Here is an 18,317-nt window from a genome sequence, read left to right as displayed (position 1 = left end):
TAACAAGTGCTTTACTCCCAGTAGAATTGTGATTGTGTGTAACAAAAGATAGAATTACAGTAAGAAGGTATGTATTTTTTTCCTCCTCAGTTTAAAAACTTGTATTTTTGTACTGCAAATCCACCAGTTTAAATGATTGGCTTTGTTAGAGAGTTCAGAATACAGTTTAAGAAGTAAAAATTGAATGGTGACTAAATGTGCTGGACACATCTAATAAAATAAGCACTTTCCTGATTACACTAGATTCACGTTGTTCATACTCTTTTTTTTTTTATTTTTGCAAGCAATTGCATAACTCCTTATCCAGTGTTTCTTTCATATCAGCAAATTAGGTATTTCTCATACTGAGGTTCAAAACTCAGTGGATAGAGAGCCAGATTTAGCTTGGGAATGAAGCAATATTTTACTCAATTTTAATGTAATCACACCAGATCATGCCCAAACTGAAGCGATCTCATCTTGGGGAGGAGGGTGCACACGCACACATGGAGTGGGGGAGGCTGGGGAACACACTACAGCCCAGTACCCTCACGTGTGTTTTGAAAATGTCTCTCTGCTAGGCAGAACTGCAGAGTGAGGTAGAGTGGGACTTCTCTTGCTTAATCCTAAAACAACTTTTTAATCCAACAGTGAGGTTGCCTGTTCTGCATGCTGTTGGTGTTCGAAACCTTGCGTGGCTGGTCTGGGCTGAGGAGAGGAGAGTGCTGGCCTCTTCTAGAGGTGGCTGCTGCCGGCTGGGAGATTGGGGTCACCCGCTGGAGGCATCGGCTCGCTCCCCACGGGCTGTACCGAGCGCTGAGAATTACTAGGTTACCTAAGATGCTTCACTTTGAGGCTCTTGCGTTTTGAGATGACTTACCTAATGAAAGTACCTTTCGTTGACCCAATCTGTCGGGGGTCAGCCAGTCTCTCTGTTTTTTCCCCTTCTAACTTTTTGGTTTCAGCATGTTGGGGAAGAATGTGAATAAACCCCCGATTGCTCCCTTGTAACTTGGTCAGAAGTGAGAGAATCATTCATGAAGATAACTTCCTTTTCTGCCCTCCTCTTTTGTTTTGCCCATTTGATTTGAGAGGAGTTAAATGACCATGAGGATTTGGGAGGGCCGCAGGTGAATAGAGGATACAGATCAGAATTTCACAATTGAGAAATTAGAGTTCTAGAAAGAAGTGTGAAGCAGGGATGCAGCTGCCTTACTCCTAGGTGAGAAGTGAGATCAAAAGCAAGATTTAAAGTTGAAATACAGATGTTTTGGGGGAAAAAACATGGCTGGAACTACTATACAGTGGAAAATTGGAAGACAAAGATTAAATTAAAAAAAGGGGAAAAACATTATAGAAAACACATTAGGAAAAACAAAGGCAGACTGGAATAAATAAAAGGAAGATCACAATATGGCAAAAAATCTTTTGCTATTATAGAAAAGATCTAACTTACAAAGTAATGAAGTTAAATACCTGAAAAAATGTATATGAGTATTCTGTTAATGGCATCCGATATAAACTCTGTGACTGTACTGGTATAATTAAGTATTTTCTGATGAAGTAGGATTATCTCTGCCCTGACTTGATCTGCACTTTTGAAAGGTCTGTTATCTGTGGTCCAGTGATGTGGAGGTTTTTGGGGGGGGGGGGGGTTTGAGGTTGTTGGTTTTTTTTTTTTTTTTTAATGTTCCAAGAAATAAATAGTGAGATCCTTCCTCTTTCTGAACATGGTGAGCAACTAAACCTTGCAAAGCCAAATAATGCGAATTGCTTGAACAACAAAAGCAAATTATTTTTTATTCTTATTTCTGTTTACCACCTCTTTCCATTTGGTTTCCATAATTCCGAATGCCTACCTTGTAGTATGTGAGTACCATGTCCTCTCAGTATGCATTTGTATTCCATTTGTTATGTGAAAGCTTTCTGTGATTTTATGTAGCGCCAAGGAGATCTTTTATGCTACAGCATTTTAAACTTACAAGTTAGCTTTTGTTCTTGGTATGTCTTACATGCTCTCTTACATGCCCTTTAGCTGATGTTTTGATACATAGGATGTTGTAAATCACTTCTCATTAAAGACTGGTATAAATTACAAGAAGTGTTGCTTGGATGCATGTTTGGGCAATTAGTGTCTGAATAACTCTGCATTCTGAAAAAAATAAGTAGATTATCCTTGAGCTATCAGCTCATTTCATCTTTTGCAAAACTGAGTAGGGGAAGGAAGAGGTGATCTTAGAAAGGAAGTATTCCATTTTTCATAGTTGCCAAGAGGATTGAGGGACACTTGTCAACTTACTGAAATTGTTTTTTTAAGAGTCAGTTGCCTAGACATGGAGCTCATGATCTTTCTGTGGTGTCAGGAGACAGAGAGCACACTTTCAAAAAATCATGAATGCACAAGAGAACTGTCTTCTGAGGACTCAGAAGAGAATTTCTGTAGGAGTTGATCAAGAGGAGGAAATAGCAATCAATTGTAGGGGGGTTTTTTGCTTGGCCTTTGTTGAGATGCATCATTCTATGCAAACCTGGTACCGATATCCATTAGAGTAGCCCATTGTTTCTTCAGGTAACATCTATTTTTCACTAGTTCTTAAGTTTTTTTATTTATTTTACTTTAATTTTATTTAACAGACTTTGGTCTTCTGAATCTATTGTAATAAATGTAAGTCTTCATAGATAATTAAGTCTTCTGGCAACTGGAGCTCTAATCCTAGGCTGTTAGTCCAGGCACTGTTTCCTCTGTGGATGAACTCTTCTTACTGACTTCTAGGCAACACCTAAAAGGTTTTTTTTTTTTCCCCTGCATTTGTTTTGCTCAGACTTGGAGTATCTGGGGCTCTTGGCCATATAAGAAAGAATTCAGTAAGTGTGTAAAATGCTATAGAACTTTTTTCTTTATAAAACACAGTGCACATGGGATATGTACAGTACAGTGCAACATGAGGGTTTTATTTGCGTTACTTAGAAGAACCTGCCTAGGTATTTCTCAGTAGTGGCATTGGTGACTCCAAATTTTACACCATCCAACCCATGCCAAGAAAAGCCTTATGTGGAACTACCGTTGTATGTTCTGCACCTTTTGCAAGAAAATGAGTGTGTGTAGCGATAGCTACTCAGTGACTGGAGAGAGCTTCTTGACTTGCTTGTGGATTGCATCCAGGGGACTAGAAATCTTGTTGAGGGAAACTGTTCAGAGGAGCTTTCTTAACTGCCAGTTGCTGAGAGGTAGAGTCTGAGCAGTGCAGAGTTCTTGGCTCTGGAAGCACAAGATGGAGAGGCAATCCCCTGCAATGTTCAAAGAGGAGGAATTGCAGGTAAGTAATTTGCTTTTATAGTACTGCAACTTAAGGAAGCATGAAGTAAGACATGTGATCCCATTGATTAAAATCTGCATACAAATTTTGGTGTAAATGTGTCTGTTCTTCATAGGAGAGAAGCGTATCTACCTATCACTGCCCAGACCAGGGGTAAGTTGCTTTTGGGATTGTTGTATTTACTATGTATCTGCTGTTAACTAATTGTCCTCTTTACATGTTACACCTTGATAAGGGCATAGCAGTATCTTGCTAACATGCATCCTGACTGGATGGCTGACAGTAAAATACAAAGTTGTGACAATTTATTAAATGAATAACAAAAATACTGAAAAGAAGGTAACTAGTTACATAATATGCTTTAATCACTTTGATTGTACGTGAACGTTAATTCCTGTTCAATAATATGACACTTTTTTACCACGTACTCAACTTGTCGTGCTATATAATAAAAAATGCATTGTTATTATTAAAACAGTAAGAATACATTGCAACACAGGGAAAATAAATATTTGTATTTTTTTTTTTTTTTTACATTGTTGCCTATTTCGAACAAATGGATGTGTTTTCGAGCCTATTGTAGGCTCTTGAAATAATAGCTTCTTGTTTCCTTCTTTGATCTTAAATGTTTTTAATGCGGAGCAAAAAGCTACACCAAATGCCTAGGTTTAGTTGTGAAGTAATTAATATACTTATCTGATTATAATTGATATTACATTGTTTCTGAGAGCACCTGAGTGTTAGGAAACCTACTAAACCCTGTTAGTATCATGTAATCAGTCATTTGATTCACTTGCTACGCACTGTATATTTTTATGGGTAGGAAGAAGGAAAAGAATGATTTCAGAAGGTACATTAAGCTCTAGCATGTTTCTTTCTCTCCTCATTTTCCTTAACCTGTAGTGTTGAGGAATTTGGCTGTGAAATTATCACACCATGTCTCCTGTTGTGCAATTCTGTGACTTCAAACACAATGTGTTACTTCTGACCCTTAATGAAAAGGGAAAGAGAAAAGGTGGTACATTATGAATCCGATGTGCAGATTTAAGTGGAAGATCATGTTAGGCTGGGAGAGCATGGGTGAATTGCACAGTTATGGAACTAAATATTGAGGCTGGAAAACAGCTTCTGGACTTCAGCCAAAATTTAAAGAGGAGATGTTTGAAGTCAGATTCCCACTTACTGATTCATGTGCCTTTTAAAAACACTTTCCATTAACCGTTGGAACTGCCTCTCTGCCCAGTGCTGTGGCTCTCGGTACTGCCTCTTCTCTCCCTACTGCCGTCACAGAGGTGTGCTGTGCTGTGCCAGGCTAATGCCCACGCTGTCCCGAAGCCGCACTGTTCCTGTCTGTCTAATTAGATTACATCTTTTGTTACATCTGTTTAATTGCGACTGTGCTATTTGCTGGTAATGAGTGGTATCCTAGGCCATGCCATAGTTGAGGACAGAGCAGTAGTGGTGCTTCGTGTATGTGCTTAAGGCACAGGTATATTTTTCGCTACAGTATTAGATGTCAGATCATGTTTTAAAAGCGGATTAACTGCTTTATCTGATTTTTACCAATTCTTCTATTCAAATAGCGTGAGTGAACACTAGAATGGAGAAGACGACAAATCTGACAAACATTCTGAGGTTTCTTTAGTTGTTTGTGGATAGAAAAACTTACCTGTGCTAGCGTGCTGGTTTTCTTGAATACCCTTCACTCAGCAGCTCAAATATTGCCATACCTTGTAGCCCAAAATTTGTATTTACGCACAAATCTAGTTTGGCTTTGTGTTCCTTTCTTCTTTTAAGACTGCCTTAAAACCGGTATTTCTTGAATTGTTTCTCTAATATGCAATATGGTCAAATTTAAATGACAGGAGTGTCAGTTCTTACACTTTTTGCTAAATCTTTCAATCTGAGATGAGCATTTCTAATAGGCAGAATTACAGCATCTAATCTGGGCAGACATTCATAAGATTCAGAATATTTAAAAATTTTGGGATGGGAGAAGTGGCATGAAAGCTAAACTGAGCAGCAAATTGCAGTAGGGACTTCACAGTAGTACTTGATTTTTGCTCAAACTCTTGAAGTGAGAGATGGAGACCTCACCTGGAGCTTATTTCTGATGCTGTTCACAATGAATAGTGCCTTTTTTTTTTCCCCTGCAGGCATTACTGAGCTTAATTTGTCCAAATACTCCCACTAATGAATAGCAGCTCTTTTCAGATTCTCAGGCAAGGTTCTCAGTCCTGCACTGTTATCATCCAGCCTCCTCCAGTGGCTCCCACCTCTCCAAGTTACGTCACCAACTTTGTACTTTCCATGCCCCTGCGCTCCCGTGCAGTTCCTGAATGTGGGCTGTGGCTCCCACGTCTGTTCGTTTTTGCTGTCTTTGCACAGCGAGAGCACCAGGACATGAAGTCAAAGCCAGGAACTGCTGCTCCCCAGATGCAAACTGATTTGAAACGAATCATGTGTTACTCTGTCTATGGGTTGCGCAGTTGGCAAGCCGTGCTTTATCACGTATTCCACTCATCGGTACCACTGACTGTTGTTTAATCTGAGCCAATATTTGACTCACAGCCAGATGGATATTTTGCGTAAGTCCATGACTTTAAATAAAAGAAGGAAACCCATAAAAAGATCAAAGTCTCAGTATTTGTTTCCAGCTATTTCAGCAAAGTGAGACAGAGTAATCGGCTACATCATCACACCAGCGTTTACATGGGTTGCACCCTAGATCAGCTTGGTACTAGCTACATCAGCCTCCAAGTCCCTCTTACACATCAGTGTTATCTTTGATGGAAAAATCAGTGCAGTAGTACATGACTAAGACTTTATTTAGTCCTAAGTATTACTGATGCTTTAGAGGGAAAGGGGAAGAGATGGTGCTGCATGAGGAAGTGGAGTCTGAGAACTGTGGAAGAGGTCTGTTCCTGGAAACTTGAGGGTGTCTGTAGGCACTGATCCTGTTTGCATGTGACGTTTCAGGAGGACAGGCAGATCAGAACAGGTTCTTAGCTTCTACTGAGAATGTTTGGCTGAACCACTGGAACTCTCCTGCAAAGCCACCTCTTATGATTTGTTAGTAAAATTACTGCTAATTCTTTTTATTTAAAAAATATTATTTTTTGTTTGAAACAGAAGCATAATGCAAATCTGAAAGTATTAAAGCCAGTCAAACTAGATACTGAGGTAAGATGTCATCATTTTAGTAGATATTTTTTTTTTCTCTTGTCTGAAGAATGTATCAAGTGCCATAAATATGGTTACCATTTACAGGAACAGGCAAAAATTGCAAAACTTGGATTGGAATTACATCTGCTCACATCTGATGTGGATTCTGAGACAGAGAAATGGGAGGATCAAGAGAATGAGATCGTGCAACATGGACAAGGCATGTCAAGTATGGCCTACTCCATGTATTTATTTACCAGGTAATTAGACTGTAGCAGCATGTTTTGGTGGGGAAAAGAGCATTAACAGTCTTTATAAGAAATGAATTTTCAGAGTATAATGTTTGGGACACATTGAGAAAGGAGCTTTAATTTCTATCCTTACACTTCATAAATTCTTACAAACTTCTGAGCTGTTTAATAATAAAACTCGGAGGGGGGTTAAGTTTTAAACATCTGTTTTGTTGCAGAACAGCTATTTAAATATCTCGTGTACAGAAAACATTTTTAAGAAGCATTTTCATAAATACTTTCAAAATTAAGGGAATTAAAACACAGGTATATAACTATAGGTTAGAATTGCCAATCATTGCTGTACTGACAGGTGTTTTTCTGAAACTTGCCCATGCAATGTCAGCTTTCTTATTTGAAGAATTTAGTTAGCTGTTTTGTGGTTTTGTTTTTTGTGGTTTTTTTTTAATAGGAGTTGAGATTCTTCTTACCTAGTAGGCCAATAATACTTAGTATGCCAGAGACATGGCCTTCTGTCCTTGTTCAGTTGATGGGAGCGGAACCATTTCTAATTTCCCAATAGTGATTTAGCCACTGAGGTGTTTATATAAATATTTTGAAATGCAGTTCCTGTAGTAAGTTATTGTGCATAGTATCTTCTAAAAGAGTGACATTTTACAGCTCAGTGGTGTGAGTGGGGGTGAGAGAGTGAGATACACTATAAATTGTGCAAGTAGCAGGCAAAATAATTTGTAGTCTATACATGGCATATATTCTGTTTTCATTATTTCCCACAGAGGAGAAGGACTTCTCAAAACTACTCAAGATTTATTTCATCAAGCAGAGGTAACGTATTTTTAACAAACCAGGAGTTAGCAACTCTGAGTGAAGAACAAATTGGAACTTAACTCTCTGATTCCTTACACATAAGTACAGTATACCATGATTTGTCTGGCAAACTGTAGCTTTTAAGCAGCCTAACTCTGGTACGTACTTTCTGAAAGCTAACACTTCAGTGTTACAGTAGTAGCTTAAGACAGCATTCATTAAACGGACAGATTCCAGTTAGGAGTAGGAATGGCAAGCTGGCATTATGGCAAATACAGTGGACTTCAACTGCATTAGTAGTATTCATTGTGTCACTTAGCTCAGTCCCTGACAGTGTCAATGGATACTCCATCCTCCTCTGAGCAGCAGTATTGTCACGGCAAAGAAAGAAAATGTAAAAATTCGAATGATACAAACAAAAGACAAGGGGCCAAGCGAAGGAATGTGGTGCGATACTTCCCAGATACATGCCCATGTTTAACAGGAGACTGATTACCTCTGCCAGGACAATGAACAAACGTGGCAGGTGTCACTTACCCACAAAACTGTTGTGAGCTGCTACAGTGCAAAAAATAATTGGAAGTCAGGATTTTTTATTACATAAAAGGAAAACCTTTAAACTTTGCTTGTCGGGGAGAATGCCAGTTTGTAGTGCAGCTGGTTATTTCAGAAGTCACTGCAAACTGCTGACTGGTTAATTATAAATGTATACAACTATCACAAATATTTCCTGCTACCTTTTTGCTTCACAGCACACTATTTATTAAAACAACAAGGAAAAAGAGCCTCATCTTTCATTGTGGTTCATTTTGTTACATGCTTTCTCCCCATTTCAGATTTTTGCTACGGAGGGCACAAAGCTGGCTTCAGCTCTTCATGCCTTTTCTGATCAGGTGATGTATGACCTCTGAAACAGCCCTTCAGCTTATGACACAAGTGATGACTGCTTAAAAGCTGGGCGTGTTGTTTGCGTCATTAACTTAATATTGGAGTCTTTAACACAGAGTGGTTTTGTCTTCCTGAAACACGTTTCAGGTACATGAGGATGACAAACCTTTGATTCTGTTGGAGGCTGAAAAGCTCATCTCTATGTGCAAGCAGCTCCAGATAACAGCTAAAGCTTCTGCTCAGGGTAAAAGTGCTACATTTACAAAGGTAAGGTAAAAATAATATATATTCCTGAAAGTAAGACCTAACTTGTTTTGAAATACAGTAACTTCCTAATTTATGCTCCTGTTAAAGTATGAAACACTTCCTGACAGCTGAACTTCTTGGATTGACAGAGGACCATAAAAATTAATAAGTACAAAATTATATGCTGTTGTGCAAGCATTTTTCAGCTATGCAGTATGTCATCGTTGCTGTTCCTTATGTAGAAGAGGAATTTACTTCAACCTGAAGTACTGTTTTGCACTTAACATGTTTTGAGATGCTGATGTGCGAAGTATAGAGGAAGAACAGTAAGAACTGTTCCTCTTGCCGAAAATGTCTTGTCTATTGGGACATCCCCCACTGATGACTGTAACCTAAGCCATTGACCGCACTATCTTCTCTCAGGAGGGGATTTTCTTCAGCACAGGTGCTACTGTTTTCTAGCCTTTTCTCTTTTTCTCCGCCCACCCCCCCACCCCCCCATCAGAGAAGGGCTTCACTGAAATTTAGCCTGACCTGACCCCCTGCCTCATTCATGCTGAGAGTTTGATAGGAGGGTGAAATGTAGTACACTGGCAACCGGAATACATGAAGGCCTGCCAGTGGATAGCTTGGGGAGTTATTACTCTACAAGACTAAATTAATGTTTTCTTTAGGGAGCATGGATATCAGAGTTTTGTATAACTGGCCCAGTAGCCACAGGCGTATCACTGATACTCATCTTTTAAGGAACAGTTTCCCCACCCCTAGCTTACCAACTTTAGAGTCTCGGAATCAGTAAAATAAGTAATAGGATTTTCTTCCTTCCTATTACAAAAAATACTGAAATTATCCTTTGGGTTTTGGGTTTCAGTGTTAGTGAAAGAATTTACAGAAATGTTTCCCAAGACAATGATGTTTGTGTACTGGTCTTAAAAAAAAAAAAAAAAAAAAAAAAAAAAAAAGGTGGAAAGGTGTCCATAGGCTTCCACTGCTTTATGTTGCTTTTTACTGCTGAGACTTTTCGAAGAATTTCTGTCAACATCTTCCTCGACTTACCCACTAGATAAAGAGAGGTACTGGAATTTTACCATACTGAAACAGAATGGAGTAATACTGTATATAGTAATGCTGTAGTCCACTAGATTACAGTAATCATACTGTAATCCACTAGAACTTCATTGAGAGAGATATGAACTGTAATTAAGTGTACCTCACTAAGAAAGGCTTCAGGGATCAAAATATTAATGAAGTTAATTTGTATTTCCACCACTGTAATCATAATTGTTAATCCATTGTTATTGATGCTTAATATACACAACAAATTCCAAACCCCGAAGACTCTATTACTGAAGTACATAACCTACAGCTGCCATAGAAGTTTCAGCATTGTTACCACACTAAGTAGATCTGCAAACCTTAGCCAGGAAGGGAGGTCAGGCTTTTTGAAGGACTTCCAAGTATCCCCGAGCAGCAATACAATCGATGTGAGCAAGACACTTTCTGCACACCTGGATATTTGTTTCCAATGAGCTATGGAAAAAGATGTTTCAATTTTACAGCAGGGACTGAAACTGGCTTGAGCATCCAAGCCACTCAAAACCAAACTGAGCACCTCAGGGCTGCTGCTTGGTTTGTTTTACACTCTCTAGCTAAACTAAATAGGAACTCCAGTCTGTTTAGAGAGTGATGTATCACATATAGTGATAATAGGCTATCAAATTAATGTTTCTTGAGGGTCCAGACTTGTGACCTGTGGTAAGCGTCAGACTTGGGGCATGAATGGAAATGCTTTAAGATTTAGCAAACTTTTAGTGTAATTCATATCAAGGTAAGGCTCACATGCTGCACGGCTTTCTAAATCATGCTGACAGGACATGAAAGGAAAAACACGAAGAATTGTGTTTCATCATACTTGGGTGGTAAGAGCTCCTTTCCAAGATGCTTACATTACTGTTTAATATTGTATTATTAGTAGTTCCTTCTCCTGGGATGTGTGTCATTCCTTTCTGCGTCCTAGCTCAAGTCTTGGGAAGGGATGCTGTTGCTCTATGCGTACTATATAGAGAAATTCAAAAAAGCTAGGCAATACCTTTTGATTAGAAGGGATTTATGAAGGAAGACTACTACCTATTCAAGCTTGAAACAGATTATCATCTCATGCATTAAACAATTGCATAATAAAAGTAATCAGTGGTCTTACTCTAACTGCCTTGCTTAGGTTGATGCATGCATTCTGAAAACAAGGAACGTGATGACTCTCTTACGCCAACTTCTTCCACTTTGCTGCAAGTTACTGAGAAAGGTGAGTACTTGGTTCATCTGTAGTTTTTTAAAGGGTTTTGGGGGCTTTTGTCAGTTTGTTTTGGTTTTGTTGTTGTTGTTTAAGAAATCTTTTTTTATATATACACAGAATAAAGCAGGAAATGGCTGTATTAAACCTGCCCCACCATGGAGAGAAGACAGAATACAAACTGGTACAAGTGTACATACTCCAGGAAGGAGAGCTGAGACATTTGGCATCAAGTCTTTAGAAAATCATATTACAAACATGACGTTTTTAGAGAGCAAGTAATTATAGCACTTGGAAATGCAGCAACTCCCATTTGAAAATAACACTTGCTGAATTTTCAATATTGCTTTCATTTGTGGAAAGTCAAACCAGGTTAATTTTAATTAAAACTGTTGATCTTTGTCACATCTAATAGATGTCCCATTACTTAGCAATTATGACACCAACTAGTCTAATTGTTATGTATTTTTATAATGTGAATGCCTTTCCTATGCTCACTGTTGATACCAGTTTTGTAATTAATGCCTATGAATGTCTTAATGGATGTTTCAACCCAAAGATGCTGCTAATAGACAGTTTATCTAAAAGAACCTTGTGCTGCAAATGCTGTATGTAACACTACTGTTGGAAGTCTGTAAACTCACCTCTGGCATATTTCAGTCTGTGTATTTGATAAAGCAGAATCAGGAATATAGTCTGAAAGGCTGTGGCCTAAAGCACTGAAATGTTATATGAGTTACACCTGCAATGAAGTAGTTCTAGGAAAAACCCCACCACCGAATTTTAATCTTGTTGACATGATTCATATTTCCACAAGTGTATTTCCAAGTGATTAATACTCTTGACTCAGTTTCTTTTTCTTTTACCACCTTTATTTTGTAGATGGCAGTTGTTGCTTCCTTTTTTATTAAAAGTTACTGAGCAGAATTTGCGTTGCATGTAGAACCACTGAAGTATTATATAGACTTTACAGTATACCATTTAAAATTTAAGAAAACAGATGCTGATTATGACAAACTTTTGTACAAAGGGCATTTTTTGACTTCAGGATGCCTTGAAAATATAACCTGGTGTGGAACAGCTATTTTCAGGTTTATCTGCTCTTTGTACATAGGCTTCTGTTCCATTTTTATTTTCAATTCACCTTTGTCAAACTCCATATCATATTAGTGTAGTTAAATTAAGTGATAGCTAAATCATATGATTTTTCTGTATGGATTATGCTTGCACTGAGCAGAAGCAAAGCTGCCTGTGGAACATAAATACCCTCCAACATATCATTCTGTGCTTATATGAAAACCTGTAGTGCTAGACTTCAGAGGAAAAGAGAAAGGAAATTTTAATATAAAACTATTTGAACTGGTTTATTCTTGTATGAATCAAGCATTTAAGTTCCACTTTTAAAAGCAGGCGCTAGGCCTTTCAATACCATGAAAGTGACAATGTACAATAAAAGCACATTATTTAGTATCAAATACAGATGATAGCTGTATAATTAATTTCATGAAGAAGAATTAAGACGTTTCAATAAAACTTCCTCGTACTCTTTCTGTGTCAGAAGTCCTTGAGTTACACTCTTGCTTTCTTCGAATTTGGGTAGAACCACTGCAATGTATCCCTCAGTTGATGGCTAAAAAGCAAGACTGAAGTTAATAGTGAAATAAAAGTTAGGAAATAAAAAACAAGAAAGTTTCTTACCTTTTCTTGCAGAATAGCTGGATTGCTAAGAATGTTTTCATTCACTTCTATCAGTCGCCCTCGTATACAACTGCAAAAGTGTTAAGTTTCAGTAAAAGTCCGTGGTATGTTATAGTAAGAAGAAAAAGGGAAAAACTTTACCTATAAATGGTGTATTCCTCTCCATCTGATGAAGATATCCTGCACAGAGGGGCAAGTTCTGTTAAAAATTGAGCTCCCTGCATGGTGGGGGGGGGAGAAAAAAAATACAAAATACTCACACACATATATACACACTTTTAATTACACAGGGCTTTTAAGCGTATTACCACCAGCAACACAAGAAGTTTGTAAGCTTTAGAACAAAGCAAAGGAGTGTGATAGTAACAGGTCATTGCAAGCTACACAGCTGTGCTTCCCTGCTGACAGGAATACAACAACATAGTTATGTGCACAAATAGATTAGAAGCTTGTGAGAGCTTACAAATTTATTCATAATTAAGTTTCTTGTAGTTTATTCAGATTAAAATCAGCAAAGAGCGGAGAAAAACACAGTTGACTGACTTAATATAGCCAGGTTAAACGATGTGTTTGAAAACCCACCGTGAAACACACTGAACTAGCCCATGTGCTATCCATGTCTGTTTGACAAAAACTGTAGTCTCCAAATCGTTGGCATTTTGATGGAAACAATTTTTGATTTACAAAGGCATACTTAAGTTGCTCTATATACTATGAAAAAATTACTAAATGCAACCATTAGCCTTGGTTTGAGCAACACTGGAAACCACCGGTGCTGCAGGAGCACTGTAAGACCCTGGCTGGGACAAGTTAGGCAGGCACCTCTTGAGGAAAGTCTAAATTCCTTAACTGTGGAGGGGCTGTTTTAAAATAAAATGCAAAATTAACTTGGTTTCTATTCTAGAAAGGACAGAAAGTCTCAGGCACTGTGAGAGATGAAAATGAAAACTAACCAAATCACAAAGCCATACCCTTTTTGACTTCCCAGAGACCTTATTCTGGAGTCTGCTACAGTTGGCACTGATTTGGTAATTAATGCTTGTAATTGTTCTTCCATTTTGAAGAAGAGGATGGGCTTCTGCCAAAGTGATGACACAGATTCTGCAACAAGAAATATAATTATTGCACTGTAGTTGCGAGAAGCCATGCTCTTATATGCTCTTAAGCCAGCGCCACAACCTTCTCTGCCTGTACTGGTAGCATTTAAAACTGATACAACTTCATTTGGGCTCCTAGTCTGAAATGCTAGCAAGAACTTCAGTGTCGTGAAAGCTGTTCTTTGCTTTCATTCTGTAAGCACAGCCTTCTTCCCTCTAGAGTTTAGCAGGAATGTTAAGCTTGACCGGTCAGCATGAGTCACAGGACGGGCACCACCAGGCCCAGGGAGGAAGCAAGGACAGAGAGGCCTGGGAGACAGCATGGAGGTTGAGTAGGATGACCTAGAACACAATTTACCTCAGCTAATGAAGAAGAATGGAGGATAACGGTTAGCTGTTGATCAGAGGCAAATTTTAGTTTCCCACTTACAAAAATGTCAGATACAGGATCAAATCGGACTCACTTTCTTCAGGGCATCTTGCTTGACATCTGCTGTACCAAACCGAAAGAAAACTGCATTCTGACCTAAAGCAACCCTCACAGAAGGTGCTTCGTTTTGAGATACCAGACTGGATCATCAGAAGCAGTACACTTCTCAGTTAAACAGAAGCACAGCTTTTAAATAAGCTAGAGCTCTTCTATTGTTGTATCCCATGCAAGCATACTTGGTTCACCTGTCTTGTGATAGCTGAAGTAGATAGATGGATACTCACTTAGAACGATAGAGTAAAGCACAGCATGCTTTTCTAGGAAAATGCAACATGAGGCAATGTTTCTCCACAACAGCTAAAGGCCGTTAGTGATCAGTAGTTACAGCAGATGAATCCTTTGGTAATCTGGGCTTTAGTTTACCTGCTGCTTGCATTTTATCTTTTCCTAAAGGAGGGTTATTTCTCCTATATGGAGAGTTTGAGACAAGCCCAGCTGTAGAGACTAGGCCTACCTTCATCCCTGGGTTAGAACCATGCTTAACACACAAGCATGGGAGAGCTCAGAACTTGCTAGTAAATGAACAGAGATGAAGCTATCCTTCTGTTTAGGAAGAGTTTAAAACCTAGAGCAAGGACCGGCATTACCAGAACAGCAACTGCAGGGAAAACCACGGCGCAGAACCAGAGCTTTCCCTGCGGATGCTGCATCCGTCTCCCTCCACTGTCGCATCTCTTCCCAAGTGCTTGCCGGGCAGCTCCCCGCAAGAGGGAGCCAGATCCTGGCAAGCGCTTTCAGCAGGCTCCAGCAGCTCCAGGAAAGGGACCAGAAAAAGCTACCTTCCTTTGGCCTCAGCCTCCTTCTCAGGGGAAGATGACAAATCATCTATTTGAGCTGTCACGTATTAGAGCCAAGGCCTGGCAAAACAAAAAATCAACAGAGAATTTTACACAGCTTTAGAAATATCAAACTGAGACACAGCTCCATACATAATAATGGTAAAATACTTTATAGAGCATTTGGCTAAGCTGCTGTAGAAGCCAAGGGCCCTGATATTTCAGAATTCAAAATAGCAAAAAAATCTTTATAGGCATTTGAAAAAAGTGTTTATATTTTTATTTCATTTCCTTTGCCCCATATCAACAGGATTTAAACTGTTGTCCATACAAAAGTTTTTATATTGGACAACCGAGACTAGTAACTACATATTTAGTATTTCGCACAAATGTGAGGGTGTCCTTTCTTGCTGTTACTGTCTGTCCTGGTTTTTGCTGGGATAGAGTTACTTCTCTTCCTGATAGCTGGTACAGGGGAAGCTGGGAGGGGACACAGCTGGGACAGCTGACCCAAACTGGCCAAAGGGATATTCCACAGTATATGACGTCATGCTCAGCACAGAAAGCTAGGGGAAGAAGAATGAAAGAGGGGGACACATTTGGAGTGATGGCATCTGTCCTCCCAAGTAACTGTTATGCATGATGGAGCCCTGCTTTCCTGCAGATGGCTGAACACCTGCCTGCCCATGGGGAGTGGTGAATGAATTCCTTGTTTTGCTTTGCTGTGGGCACAGCTTCTGCTTTCCCTATTAAACTGTCTTTATCTCAACCCACTAGTTCTCCCCCTTTTACCCTTCCAATTCTCTCCCCCATCCCACCAGGGTGGGAGCGAGCAAGCAGCTGTGTGGTGCTTTGTTGCCGGCTGGGGTTGAACCACGACACTGTCATACCTGTTATTGTCAAGTACTCTTGTTTCTGGTTCCAGAGAACGAGAAAGTGAGCTGCATGAAACAGCCCCAGCAAGGCAATGACTCTGCCCTGCACCAAGCACGCCCTCCCGGGCACTCTGAATCTGTTAACAGGATCAAGGCAACCCACTGAGAACAACAAACACCTCCTCATCTTCCCTCAGCATGTGAGCACTTGGCAGTGCTGATTTCTGTGCGGATAGTAGTTAAATTCTGTTCTTCCCTCTGGCACTGAACACCCCAGAAATGCCCACAATGCCACCAAGCCACCCTGCAGCCAGAACAGGGGAACAGCTGGGGAAGGCAAGGTGTGTCATTATAGTTCAAACCAGATACAGGGGTCATTCATTCCCAATGACTGGATATCCAGCTACACTCAAGTTGAAGCAATGTATGACATTTTACTTCCCATCTTGCATTCACTGTCTGTAGTACACAAAAGTACAATTAAAAGCAATCAAGTTGTATATAGAAAAAGCTAAATGTTTGTTCAAATTGAGCCAATTAATTTCAGAGAAACCAGCTTAATCTGACTACTTCTAAATATCATTACAGAAGACTTTCAAAATGTTGCTCTCCTCCTGCAGAAGACAATGTAAGGGGCTCTTTCAGCAGGAGAGGAGGCAGGGATGCCAGGGCAGCACTACAGACACTGAAGGGCCCTTTTAGAAAAAGAAAAAGTCTGTTGAGCAGTTTGGGGGGGAAGGAGTGCAAGCTCCGGCAGTAATAATTAAAGTAGCAGTAATTAAAAACAGAGTAAGTCTAATATTTCTGTCACTCTCCCATCGTCCCGTCTTCCAGAAAAATCCAGGTCCGCCTGGTATTTTCCACCTGTCCCGCTCCAGGCGCTTCTGCAGGTGCCTGCTGGTGTAACACTCCAACCCAGGCCCGCTGCAGCAATGGCGGGGCCGGGGCCGCGGCCAGGCCGCTCCGCCTCAGTCCCCGGTGCGCCGCGTGCCCGGCTCACGCCGGAGAGCAGCGGCCCTTCCTTCTCTAGCGCAGGCCGGAGGCTCCCCGAGAGTCAGACCCCGGCAGCTCCGGGCTGACCGCAGGCACCCGGTCCCGGGAGATGGCGGAGGCGGCCCGCCGCAACGCCCCCCCCCCCCGCCCGCCACTCGCCTGTTGGAGTGCTGCAGCACGCAGAAGTCCTCGCACGGCCGCCCCTTCACGTCTGCAACAGGGCACAAACACTCGTCACCGCCCCGGCCGCGGTCCCGGACCCACGCCCCAGGCCCCGGCCTGCCCGGCGGTACCTGGCTTGTACCAGCGCGTGAAGTACCGCTCCGCGCCGCCCCGCGCCGCCGCCATCACGCCCCGCCCCGCCGGCGCGCGGCGGTGACGGCCCGGCAGGCTCGCAGCAGCCTGCGGCGGTTCGGCCAGAGGCGGTGCCGGGGCCCCGCCCCCGCCCCGCCCCGCCGGGCCGCCGCCGGGGGGCAGGAGGCGTCCGGGTGGCGAGAGCGGTTCCTCGGCAAAACCGTTACCCCCCACCCGCGTGCGCGGGGGCGCTGGTCCAAGGCAGACGTTTTTTACTAAACGTAAGGAAATACAATTTTGCATATGTAATTATATCCCCTCTCCCCCCACCCCCGAGAAGGTGAACGGACGACGTAATGGGCCGAAACTACGTCAGTGAGGAAAACGCTGACAACGCCGCATTTGCGCCCGTGGTTTATTCTCTCTCTCGGGCGCGCAGCAACACAGCGCCAGCTACAGCGGTCGTTGCGCGCGCCAAAAGCGTCTGAAGTCACTAAACGCGCACCGCACGAAGGCGGCTTTTTGCTTCTTGCCTGTGTCGAACAGAACGACCCGGACTCCCCACAGAAACGTTCCCTCCCGCTGGTCTCTCTGCCCCGGCGGCAGGAGAGCCACCGCGAGCTCCGTTTCAGCCGCGACTGCGTTTTAAACAACCGTAAGGCGGCGGGGTTCCCCCTGCGCGTTTGGCATCGCTCAGCACCCACCCCCGGGCGGGGAAACCGTACCGGCACCTGCGCCCCCCGGGCCGGGCAGCTGAGAATTTCCGCACCCTTGTTCTGACCCTCGCTGCGCACAGTAGCTTCACGCGACCCCTCTTCTGTACAAAAAAGGGGCAAAACCGTTGGAAGATGTTACAAAGAAAACAACTTGGACTCCAGCGTCGTTTGCCGATTCTGTTTACCTGCAGCTAGCACAGGCACTAAATAAGGCAGTTACTACAGCACATAAAATTAAGGGCTGTACCACAATTAAGGTACAGACAGACAAAACAGACACGATTCCATTTATCAGCTGCTACAGCCAGGCACATTACAAACTGCTGCAGAAAAATACGTGCATAAACTAAAGGGCTGCTTAGAGGCTCTGCCCTACCAGTTTGCCAAACCATGAGTATTTTCAGTGCAACATGCAGATTTTACTTCATAAAACAC

At 41.5% G+C, this 18,317-nt stretch overlaps 2 protein-coding genes across 2 annotated transcripts in view; one reads left to right on the top strand and one right to left on the bottom strand.

The window, feature by feature from the left end:
• CTNNAL1 (catenin alpha like 1) overlaps window positions 1–11,225 on the top strand; it is a gene marked incomplete at its 3' end in the record, with an annotated part of 64,114 nt that extends 52,889 nt beyond the window's left edge. The window contains exons 12-19 of the mRNA XM_082015375.1: window positions 3,412–3,449; window positions 6,429–6,479; window positions 6,567–6,721; window positions 7,489–7,537; window positions 8,356–8,412; window positions 8,555–8,674; window positions 10,872–10,955; window positions 11,064–11,225. Of these exons, the coding sequence (XP_081871501.1) occupies window positions 3,412–3,449; window positions 6,429–6,479; window positions 6,567–6,721; window positions 7,489–7,537; window positions 8,356–8,412; window positions 8,555–8,674; window positions 10,872–10,955; window positions 11,064–11,225 (716 nt within the window). The remainder of the gene's footprint in view (window positions 1–3,411; window positions 3,450–6,428; window positions 6,480–6,566; window positions 6,722–7,488; window positions 7,538–8,355; window positions 8,413–8,554; window positions 8,675–10,871; window positions 10,956–11,063) is intronic.
• Window positions 11,226–12,444: 1,219 nt separating this feature from the next.
• On the bottom strand, window positions 12,445–17,220 carry ABITRAM (actin binding transcription modulator; the record flags this gene model as incomplete). The annotated part of the gene is made up of 6 exons (XM_082014860.1): window positions 12,445–12,573; window positions 12,642–12,711; window positions 12,783–12,859; window positions 13,613–13,742; window positions 17,032–17,083; window positions 17,166–17,220. 6 exons carry the CDS (start codon window positions 17,218–17,220, stop codon window positions 12,445–12,447), a joined length of 513 nt encoding a protein of 170 aa, XP_081870986.1.
• Window positions 17,221–18,317: the final 1,097 nt, after the last annotated feature.

Source organism: Phaethon aethereus, assembly GCF_964289735.1.
Source record: "Phaethon aethereus genome assembly, chromosome: 2".
Lineage (NCBI taxonomy): Eukaryota > Metazoa > Chordata > Aves > Phaethontiformes > Phaethontidae > Phaethon > Phaethon aethereus.
Note: the sequence above shows the minus strand (reverse complement) of the source record. Positions and strands in the feature narration are given on the sequence as shown.